Source organism: Nicotiana attenuata, unplaced genomic scaffold (assembly GCF_001879085.1).
Source record: "Nicotiana attenuata strain UT unplaced genomic scaffold, NIATTr2, whole genome shotgun sequence".
NCBI lineage: Eukaryota > Viridiplantae > Streptophyta > Magnoliopsida > Solanales > Solanaceae > Nicotiana > Nicotiana attenuata.
In genome coordinates this window covers 216,958-228,853 of record NW_017670709.1, presented here as the reverse complement: position 1 = coordinate 228,853, position 11,896 = coordinate 216,958, and the positions used below count along the sequence as shown (strand labels likewise).

The 11,896-nt window shown below is 29.7% G+C and overlaps 1 protein-coding gene across 1 annotated transcript; it reads left to right on the top strand.

Moving 5' to 3' along the window:
* Nucleotides 1–7,775: 7,775 nt before the first annotated feature.
* On the top strand, nt 7,776–10,863 carry LOC109242525 (selenoprotein K). Its single transcript, XM_019409378.1, has 4 exons — nt 7,776–7,881; nt 10,047–10,150; nt 10,243–10,390; nt 10,656–10,863. The coding sequence occupies exons 1-4, from the start codon at nt 7,863–7,865 to the stop codon at nt 10,688–10,690; spliced, it is 306 nt and encodes a 101-aa protein (XP_019264923.1). The 5' UTR covers nt 7,776–7,862; the 3' UTR covers nt 10,691–10,863.
* Nucleotides 10,864–11,896: the final 1,033 nt, after the last annotated feature.

Here is an 11,896-nt window from a genome sequence, read left to right as displayed (position 1 = left end):
TCACGAATGTTGAAAGCTAAATGTTGAATGACTAAAATATTCTTAAAATATTGATTGACCTTTATGCCCTTAATTATTTACATTAATCTTCACAAGAGAAAAGGACAAAACTGAAAATACACTCGCTAATATGACGAGTTGTAATAGAATAAGAATTTGACAGTGGAATTCTGATAACCGCGATCAACTAAATCCATCCAATTTATTTGAGTATATGTAAGACTTCAATCACAAGGATACCTCTTTACGTTAACTATATCAGCTAAGAAAAACAGTCACCAAATTTATCAAATAAGCATTGTGTATCATGCTAAATTGTGTTTGGATGCTAAAGCGTATTTCATGCTAAATTATCAAATATGCTTCTTCAATTTTCTTTGCAGATTACATGCGTTTCATGCTAATAATTTTGTTATGTTTTTTTTTAATATCTTTATGTTCTTACTGTTATCGATGATTACTATAATTTATCATGTTTTTCTTTTTAATTTTTTTGCTTTTTTTTTTTAATTTTTTTTTCTCATCATAAATTTTGATATCCCATGTAGTCTGAGATATTCACTAGGACAAAGAAACATAAGATTAGGAATGTTTTCATTTAGATTGTCGTGGCAAAGACCTCGGGAAGAAGATTACCAAGGTCTCTTGTAAGATGGAAATAACAATCTATAATATTTTTTTGAGGACTATATATGGTTGAGTTATTTGATTTTTGGTATTTTGAGATGAGTTGTTCCATATATTAACATTTAATATATTAAAACACTAAATACACACAAAAATATACTAAGAAGTTATCTAAGAATTGGACTCAGGAAATTATCATAAAATCCGAAATACTTTAGGATTCTTCTACGTGAAATAGGCATGTAATTGAATTAATTATTGTAGCTTAGGAATATGCAAAATTCCACTTTTCACAAGTATGTCTATTTCGTCACAAAGGTACAATATTTACAAACATATATCAATTTTCTTTCACAAGAATTTTTACTTTATAATGACTAGTGACAATAAATAAAGCATAAGGGCAAACAACTCCAAATGTTTGACTATATTTGTTGCAACATGTTTTCTCGCACGTACAACTATATGTTGCACTTTCAAGAGGAATATCATTACACACAAAGAAAGTTTTGGTCATGACAGAACAACCAAAGCGTCAGAAAGGAACATACACAAAGAACATCGTCTATAAAGAAGTCTTAGGTAAGAAATTACCACAATACATATCTCTACACTATAAGTATAATATTATATTGTCTAAGTAACATGACTAAATTGATCGTTTATGGAGGTTTAGATGATGTTGTCCGTCATTTTGAATTCATATCTTATGCTATTGTAATGATATTTTTCGGCATTGAATGATTTTGTATTCTATATAATTCTCTCATTAATTAAATTGCATGTTCCTTCACATACAAAAATTGCCTAAATCATTACGTGTCGTTAGCCATAGGCGGAGCAAGAATTTCAAGTTTATGGGTTCAAAATTTTAAGCATTTTAAGTTATTGGGTTCTAAATTAATAATTTATTTGTATATATATATACAATAAATTTTTTAAGATAAATACAGGGTTCGAACCAAGCTACTGGGTTCGGCCGAACCCACTCGAAGTACTCTAGCTCCGCTCCTGTCATTAGCAACGTGCAACGCACATTCATAGAAACTAGTATATATATATATATATATATATATATATATATATATATATATATATATATATATATCTTTATGTTCTTACTGTTACCGACGATTACTACAATTTATCATGTTTTTCTCTTCTTCTTTTTTCTGCTTTCCTTTTTTTTTTTAATTTTTTTTCTCATCATAAAATTTTGATATCCCATGTAGTCTGAGATATTCACTAGGACAAAGAAACATAAGATTATAAATGTTTTCATTTAGATTTTCCTGGAAAAGACCCCGGGAAGAAGATTAGCAAAATCTCTTATAAGATGGAAATAACAATCTATAATATTTCTTTGAGGACTATATATGGTTGAGTTACTTGATTTTTGGTATTATGAGATGAGTTGTTCCATATATTAACATTTAATATATTAAAACGCTAAATACCAAATCACAAAAATATTTTCAAAATATTACCTATTTATTATGCTCCTCTACAATTGAATTATGTCGATGCACAAAAAGGTACTAAGAATTATCATAGAATTCAAAATACTTTAGGATTCTTCTACGTGAAATCGGCATGTAATTGAATTAATTATTGTAACTTAGGAATATGCAAAATTTCTTTTTTCACAAGTATGTCTATTTCGTCACAAAGGTACAAATTTACAAACATATATCAATTTTCTTTCACAAAATTTTTTACTTTATAATGACTAGCGACAATAAATAAAGTATAAGGGCAAACAACTCCAAATGTTGGACTATATCTGTTGCAATATGTTTTCTCGCACATACAACTATATGTTGCACTTTCAAGAGAAATATCATTACACACAAAGAAAGTTTTGGTCATGACAGAAAACCAAAGCGTCAGAAAGGAACATTCACAAAGAACATCGTCTATAAAGAAGTCTTAGGTAAGAAATTATCACAATACATATCTCTACACTATAAGTATAATATTATATTGTCTAAGTAACATGACTAAATTGATCGTTTATGGAGGTTTAGATGATGTTGTCCGTCATTTTGAATTCATATCTTATGCTATTGTAATGATATTTTTCGGCATTGAATGATTGTTGTATTCTATATAATTCTCTCATTAATTAAATTGCATGTTCCTTCATATACAAAAGTTGCCTTAATCATTACGTGTCATTAGCCTTAGGCGGAGCCAGAATTTCAAGTTTATGGGTTCAAAATTTTAAATATTTTAAGTTATTGGGTTCTAAATTAATAATTTATATATATTTAATAATTTTTTAAGATAAATGCAGGGTTCGAACCAAAGCTACTGGGTTCGGCCGAACCCATTAAAAGTACTCTAGCTCCGCTCCTGTCATCAGCAACGTGCAACGCACGTTCATAGAAACTAGTATTATTATAAAATCATGAATACAATGTCGGTTTACAAAAATAACCTTATAATATTAAGCATAATAACTTATAGTAAAAGGATATAACAGGAATTCTAGATATTAGCCTTGCAATCCTATTAGTTTTTAGGACATAATACTACACGTTAGAAATCCTTCATAATTATCTTTAGGAATCATATTAATATAATTATTTTCAGGCATAGACATATAATACTACAAGTTAGCAATCATGGTAGTGTCAGAATTCAATCTCATTATCTCGAAATTACCTCCATCGATACTATAAATATTTAAAAAATTATGTGTCTAATTAAAAGTAAATATGTATTAATGATTTGATGGATAATTAGGAAACCAATTTTTAAGAGAAAATACATGCGTTAATAAATAACTCAATACATTACCACTCTATTGCATATCAAGAAAAAATAAAAATAATGTTAAACGGACTGCATAAGCATTAAAATTGAGAAAAAAAAACTCCTACGATAATATATTATTATATTATATTTTAACCGCTTTCCTACTCAAATAATATTTTTTATTAGTAATTTTTTGTATAATATAGAAAAATACCCAATTATTAAAGGACAACTAAGAAATTTAAGAATATAAATATGTGAGAAAAAAAGATTGGTATGAGCCAATACCCCTAATAATGTTGCAAACATAAACATCTAAAAGTGGAATGTCATATCAATATCTTTACTCTTTAAAAATAAAATGTATGATGGATAAAACTATATTTACGGTTAAATATTCAAACATGAGATGAACTAATATTAAGAATCTGAATCAACAGAAAATAAATTATTTTTATATTAAAACAAAATAATTAAATCTTTCAATTAATTATTCAACAAAAGAATCCAATTAAATTATTTTTTAAATTCATCATATGAGTAATATTATTTTTTGAGTTAAAAAAAAATCTTATGGTACATAAGTTTATTCCATAAAAGAGTGTTAGAGATTAAAAAAACAAATATATCATAAAGTAAAAAAGAATAGTATAGTATTAAGAAGGCCATACAAGTGTTTGAAGAAGCACAATCAAAGCTAAACTCTAATCAAGAATAAGCTTTCAAGACTATATTATAAAAAGTCTGCTCTGGTATATCGAGATTATCCTTTGTAGATGCCTCCACAGAATCAAAAATAACATTATATGACATGCATTACTTGCAAATTGTTATATCAAGATGCATGCTATTGTTAGCAATAAGAACAAGTGGTGTACCAACAATGATTTTATTATGAGGTCGTACTACTCACGTTAGATTTGATATACCTCTTCAAATAATTGAAATAACCTTCAGAAATATATCATAGCAATAGTGTTAAATTTATAAGGAAAACAAAAGTGATAATATGGGATGAAGTGCTTTGGCTAAGCATCAAATGACAGAAACAATCGCCCAGAGTTTTAGAGATATATTGGATTTCAATGAACCATTTGGTGAAAAGTTAACAGTTTCGGAGGTAATTTTTTGTCAAGCACGATCAATAGTTCCAAAATTGACGAAAGCAGAAACTGTAAAAACTAACTTGCCAAAATTATACTTATGGCCTCAATTGAAAAATATTCAAATGACAAGAAATATAAAAGTAAGAACAGATCCAACATTTAGTGACTTCTTGCTTCGTGTCGGAAACGAAAAAGATCATCCAATAAAAGATGATTTGGTTCTTCTATAACACTTGATTATCAACTCCAATGGAAATAGTAGTGCATTTAATAAGGAAAATATTTTCATCATTAGATTAAAATGCAATATGTGCAATTTATATGATAGAAATTAAATAGCTATCTTAGCTAGCAAAAATGAATATGTTGACCAACTAAATAAAAGGTTGATCACTAAGTTTTTATGGTAAAAATAAAATCTTTTTCAGTTTTGACTCGGCAGAAGATGATACCAACAATTCCAAACAAGAATAATACTTAAATACTTTAATACTAAATGGTCTTTACCGTACATGTTTGTTGTCAAGTTCATTATTTCTTATGCATGTTAGTGTCACCATATATATATATAATAGACTAAGTTAAAATTGATCTTCCATTGCATATAGGTTGATTTTGAAGAAAAATATGTCCGTCATGCTACTGAAAACTTAGATCCCTTGAATAGCTTTTGTAATAGTACACGTATTGTATATAGAAGTTTTGACAATAACATCATACATGCAGAACTTATGATATTGGTCAATGTGCTTCTAAGTATGTGTTTATCCCCGAATTTAATTTTTGTCTTCCGAAATAAAAGAATATCCTTTAAAATTTGTGTGAAAATAATTTTCAGTATGTTTATGTTTTGTAGTTATAATAAATAAAGCACAGGAACAAACATCCTAAATAATGGACTATATTTACAACAATATATTTTCTTAAACGAATAACTGTATGTTGCACTTTCAAGAGAGATATCAATATCGACAACAAGAGTTCTGGTTATCGCAGAGCAACCAAAGCAATAGAAGGAAACATATACAAAAATACATCGTCTATAAAGAAGTGTTCGGTAAGATACCATCACATTAGATGCCTTTAAACTACAATACATAATTATCTACTTAACATGACTAACATTGATCATTTGTGTAAGTTCTGATGATGTCCATTTATTTTGAATGCATGTATTATGCTAATGTAACAATATTTTTGGCACTTAGATGATTGTTGTATTATTATATATAAATTTTCTCTCATTAGTTAAATATTATTGTTCCTTTATATAAATAAATATTTAAACTATCATGTGCCATTAGTAACGTGCAACAAGCACGAAGGCTCTTAGCGAAATGCCGTTTGCCTTTTTTAACCTTTATAAATAGATTTCGCACTAGATAAAACAGACATTTAATTATTTTCCTTCTATTTTGGACTTCGAATCAATTAATATATTATTTAATAATTTTCCTAATATTTAGAATTCAGAATCAATTAATATGTTTCTTTTTTATTTAGGTTAGGTATCTTAGGAATGTATACCTTTTTTTACTTAGTAATTTTAGGAACGTTTTTATACACATACATTCTTGAATTATTTCTTTATATATCCAACACTTCGTATATAAAAGCACAAATTATTCCTTCGTAGAGTAATTCCATGTTGAATTTTACGACTTCAAAAATCAACTTGACCGAATCCTTTAAGTTCGTAACCCAAATTAAATTCCACAACGATTAATAAATCTAATAAAAATATTCTACAATATTATTATAATCTGACAAGGATCTGTTAAATTTACAATAATTGAAAAACTTTCAAGTAACAATTGTGATGAGATTAAAACTTATTCCAAAGGCTGATTCCTTTTGGAATACGACCACAAATTATTAAATATTAAATGGAAGTTAGACTATTGTTATTTTGATATATTGTGTATTAGGTTCTTGACATGTCTTCGGCAAAGATGATAATTTCATCTTCAGCTCATACAAATATTTTTTACGGCAATTTATAACAAGTCTGATCGAGGAATCCATATTCGTAATGTAAAGATAAAAATATATCGACAAACTTAACTTATAGTTACATCTTAAGTTATGGTTACATTGAAATAACGCCCAACTTTTCTTTATTATATTAAAAGCAAGACGTCCTTAGCGAAAATATCGTTATTTTTCTATTTTCCAAAATTAAGATCCGCAAACACTAAAAGTCAAAAATAAAACTATTGATAATTTTCTTACCATTTAAAAATATAATATTATTAGATAAAATAATAATTACTAAATATTTAAAATTTGGTATGAGCTAGGACTAACAATTCGAATCAACAAGAAAATAAAATATTTTCTTATGTGAGAATAAATAATTACGTCTTTGAGTTAACTATTAATAAAGTAATTCAATTTAATTCGTTTACACATTTATCATATAAATAAAATTATTTTTCATATTGACATAATATGTAATTAAATTATGCCTTTAAGAAGAGAATCGGCAACAAAAGAAATCAAAGAATAAGAGAAAATTTGGTTATAATATAATATTAAGAGTCAAATTAATTAAATTACTATTAATTTAACTATTCTTCACTTATCTGATACTTATTTTAGCTTTTATGTCATAACACAAATATAATATTTGCATAATTTTTAAGAAGTTATATTTATTAAGTTAGATACACGCGTAACGCGCGTAACCTAAGACTAGTATAATAAATAAATACCACTATGTTATTGTATTTGTCATGGAAATTTGTATCTTTTTAATTTATGTGACGTAGTTTAGCTCGACATAAAATTTAAGAAACAATAAAGAATTATAAAATTTATAATATTCATAAAAACTTCAAAGTAAAACAAAAAATTTAGAATTAAATTATATTCTAATATATAAATGTATCAATCTTTTAAAACAGACTAAATACATAAAATAAAAACTGTTGGAAACGAACGGAGAATTATTTTAGGGGGCAAACCAAATGTTTTTACCATAGTTTTTGAAATTGTTTCTAAATACTTTGTACTATATTTTATGTTGTTTTTTAATATATTAAGTAATTCTATTTTAGAAAATCTAAAGAATCAAGTCTCATTTGGTACTAAGGATAAATAATTAATCTCGAAATTATTTATTTCACGTTTGGTTGAAATAAAAATTCTAATATAACTAATTGTTTTTTTATGCTTATGGAAGATTAGATACAATTCCAGGTAACTTGCTTTTGAAAAGAAAGAAAACTTGATGACGTGGCAACCTACTATTTGCTGAGCCGACGTACAACAAGAAAAAAACATGAGAGAAAAAGAGAGACGAACCACTGATAAAAGCTAAGCGCGTTGAGAAGACGACCCTCTGGTATTCTGCAAGAGGAACAAACCATGGCTTACGTCGAGAGAGGTAAAATTAACCACCCTTTTGTTCCGACAATTCCATCAATTTCATCCTTAATTCCTTTAGTTTCGTTATTATATTTACTTGTTGATTGGAATTGCTAGGGATTTCTTTTCTTCTTTCCTTCGTGATATCTTACAAATTCCAAGTTTTCCGTTATTTCATGGAAATAATTTTTGTTTTGCTAAGTTCTTCTGAATTTCTGAGGTAAAACAAAAATTTGGGGTTGTAATCAATTGCGTAGTTTTTGTTTTGTCACATCCTTGATATTGTTGCAATTGAAAGGGTAATTTGCTTAATTCAGTTGAAGTTGTGATCTTCTTGTTCAATTGAGCCTCTTTAGATCCAAATCCAAATTCTTCTAATGTTTGTTACCGTAGAACTTTTGTCCGACATTAATAAGCTACTCTATGAGTTATAAATTTGGGGATTCAGTTATCTGGCCTGGACCCTGGAGTATTCCACCCCGTGCCCACAAAATGGAAATCAACCCGAAAAGTTATATTGTTTGATGCTGGTGTTATGATTTGGTAAACCCTAATGAACACCAAATTGCATTTCACCATTCTGGAAATGATTAATAGCCACTTGGAATGCTAAACTTAGTGATTCAATTTCTGTTTTACAATTTATCAGTGCCTTTTGTTTCTAAGTGAATGAACTCAAGGAAAACATGATTCTAATAATCATTTCCTATTAATTTTACTATTTTAAGTTCTCTCTCTTGAGAAATGATTAAGAAATAAGGTTTCTTAATGGGTATGTCATATGATCTAAAGAGACCTCTCCGTGCAAATTTTGTTTTAGATCTAGTATTAAGTTGTGACTCGTTCCCATTCCATGAACCGAAGCAATCTAGTAGTGGTATGTGGAGGTAAATTCTTAGAGTAACTTCATAAGGTCATAGTAAAAGCACCATAGATAATTGTAACTTGTTAGGTAATGCATAGAGAGATAGCTGTATCAAGGTTTTTGGAAATGGAATTGTTCGAAATACTGACTTTCGTATAATTTTTATTCCACAGCTACTTTAGAATAAGTAGGTCCAAGATAGAACACACTTTCATTTAGCCCCCATCAGAAGAAAGGTGAAATAAGATTAAATGGGGCTGTGGTTTCTCAATGAAGACAATTCAGATATATAGGTTTAGCTTACTAGGAGAATGACATGATAGATGAGTGTGAATCACATACAATTAAAGCAGATTAATGAAATGAAGAAGTGCTGGAAGAGTGCTGTGCAGTAGGAAGATACTTGACAGAGTGAAAGGCAAGTTTTATAGAAACAAATGTTAGACTGGTGATGTTGCAAGGGAATGAGATGTATCCACAAGATGAAGATTGTAACTATGTGGATGTTAAGATGATTGTGTGTTCATACAATGCACATTATTAGAAACGATCATATTAGTCAGAAAATGGAAATAATAGAGTTATAGAGATAGGGAATAAAATGAGAGAATGTGAGATGAGATGGTTTTTGGCCATGTACTATGCGGATCTTCAAATGTAGCAGTCTGTAGGTGCACAATATGGTGATTGAAGTTGCTGAAGTGGGAGGATGTAGATCTAAAATCACCACCGACATTATCTCAAAGTCCTCCTATCCCTCTGTAATAATTGCAGACTTAACTAATAGTATAATGCAACGTGAAAGTAAAGGACTCATATACTATACCAACAATTGAGAGTTGAGGCTTGGTTGGTAGGTCCAAATAAGGACAAGATTTTGGACAACTTTTTGTTATATAAAACCCCTTATCTTTGAAAACAAACTATATACTATGGTATTCAAATGAAATGGGCTCAAATAAAGCTGACTCCAACTTTTGAGATTGAGACCTAGTAGATTGGTTGTTTACATGGTTAAACTCATTGAAATATAAAGTTGCATAAGAGCAACAATGTTTCTGAGTTGCATGCTAAGCACTTTTTTAGCTGATTCAGTTGACCTTCCTCAGCTTCTTGCTAGAAAAAAACTTAAGTTTCTTCTCTGGATCCAAGTCATTTAGAAAATCAAGCTGCCCAGTCATGTCTCTGTCGGTTCGACTCCTTATTGATAAATGTAGTCTGTACAGGGAAACATTTATACATGCATCTGTGTTTGGATACATATGCTAACTTACGATATTGTGAGAGAACTCTTCTAATACAAGCACTTCATGTTGCAGGTGTGGTAAAATCCAAACGTTCTATATGGCGATTGAAGACTATCACTGATTTCTTTTGGTCCATCATCAACTTCATTAGCGTGTTTTTTGCAACTATGTTTTCGGTAAGGATGTTCAGTTTCCTGGTTAAGAACCACATAGATACTACTATCATGCTATTGTAGACTATTTATTAACTACCTCAATGCCTTCATAGATGGAAAAAACAGATGCCTACAGAAAAGGTTCAGGATCCAGTAAGAAGTGGGATGGGGGCGGTCCTGGAGGCCCTGGAAGTGGTCCATATGGTGGTGGTCCACGTGGGCCACCTCGTGGATTGGATAATGTCCGAGGCATTGACCACAGTATGTTCATTGTTTCGATCTTTAATTTGGTGGCATTTGTTTATGAAAAGTTCCTATGAAAGTATGCAAAAACCTTTTTGGAGAAGGCTTTGCGGTATTTTCTCAGTGTACATAAAGTTTACAACTATCCAAACATATTTTACGCTTTTGCATAAAATGTTAAAAATAATTTTCCAAAATGCCGTCTCCTAAAATTTTTTCAGAGCGCTATTATTTTATAAGAATTTCTGCTGTTATTTAACCATTAAATTTTTTCCTACTGCAGGCTCTCTTCCTGCCTGTGGTTCTTGCTGCGGATAAATGATGCCACTTTTGAGAATCTATGGTTTGGGATCTTATTCCATAAACACTTAATAGTGAAATGTGTGTAGGTTTCTGCACTTATGCTTATATTTAAACTTGGAAGCGTGTTCATATGTCCTGTTCATCCTAAAACTTTAATAAAACTCAGATAGTTTTCTTTCTTTTGTACTTATACGTCTCCGTGCTGAGTTTTTTTAATTGAAAAAAAAAAAAAATACATGTTGGATTAGGAATGTTTGTCTTGCATTGAGCTGGTTGAGGCTTTCTCCTATTTTTCTCGTTAATGGCTATTAGTGACATCGTATTTTGTTTTGAGCAAACAGGAAATATTTATATTAAAAGCTACGTAATACTTGGTACATCATAGTCATAGTTTGTCACTTAGGACACTTTGATTTCCTAAGCTTGCTAATATTTTGCAAGCATCATGAGCTAGGTACTTCACAAAGACACATTGTTCTTCTTGTTCATTCCTTACAAAAGATTCAACATAAGTAGGAGGTAGTACAAAAACTTTTTTTCCTTTTGTTTGAACATTTGCCTCCTTAGCCAGTTGATGTGCTACATTATTCCCTTGCCTGAATACGTGCCGAAGGAGCACCACCTTCTCCTGGTGTATTAATAACCTGCATTCATTAATAAGATCGTCATATAGTCTATTGCCGTGTTGTATAGATTGGATTACCTTCTTGCAATTTGTTTCTATTTTTAGCGGGAACATTCCCCATTCATGAGCTGTTTGAAGCCCTTCCAGCAGTGCTTTAATTTCTGCTTCCAATGAACCTTTTGCATATATGGATTTTATAAAGCCAACCACCCAATATCCTTTTGTATTGCGGAATACACCTCCAAGGCCACTTTTTTGATAGCTGTCCTTAAAACTAGCATCAATATTTAATTTGAACCAGCCCTTAGGAGGTTTCTGCCATTTAACTTGCAAAATTTCTTTAGTGAGACAAAGCTATTTTCAGTAAGAAGTGTGAATTCTGTAGCCTTTTGAATAATGAGTTTATGTTAATGGAGTTGCTTGTGTTGTTTTGGTTATTAGAATTTCTGTTTATCCATATATGCCAAAGGGCCAATGGAAAGAAGGAGTTTCACCTAATATACTAATTTCTTAATGAGGAATCAAAATTTTTTATTTGGAGAAGCCAATCACTTGTTGGATTATAAAAATTTGACCGTCCCATATTATCCCAAAAG

Excerpts from the sequence above, each read along its gene's own strand:
- LOC109242525 (XM_019409378.1), top strand. Across the intron at positions 10,151-10,242 it reads TTTTTGCAACTATGTTTTCG|ATGGAAAAAACAGATGCCTA; the intron begins GTAAGGATGTTC and ends ATGCCTTCATAG. Across the intron at positions 10,391-10,655 it reads TGTCCGAGGCATTGACCACA|GCTCTCTTCCTGCCTGTGGT; the intron begins GTATGTTCATTG and ends TTCCTACTGCAG.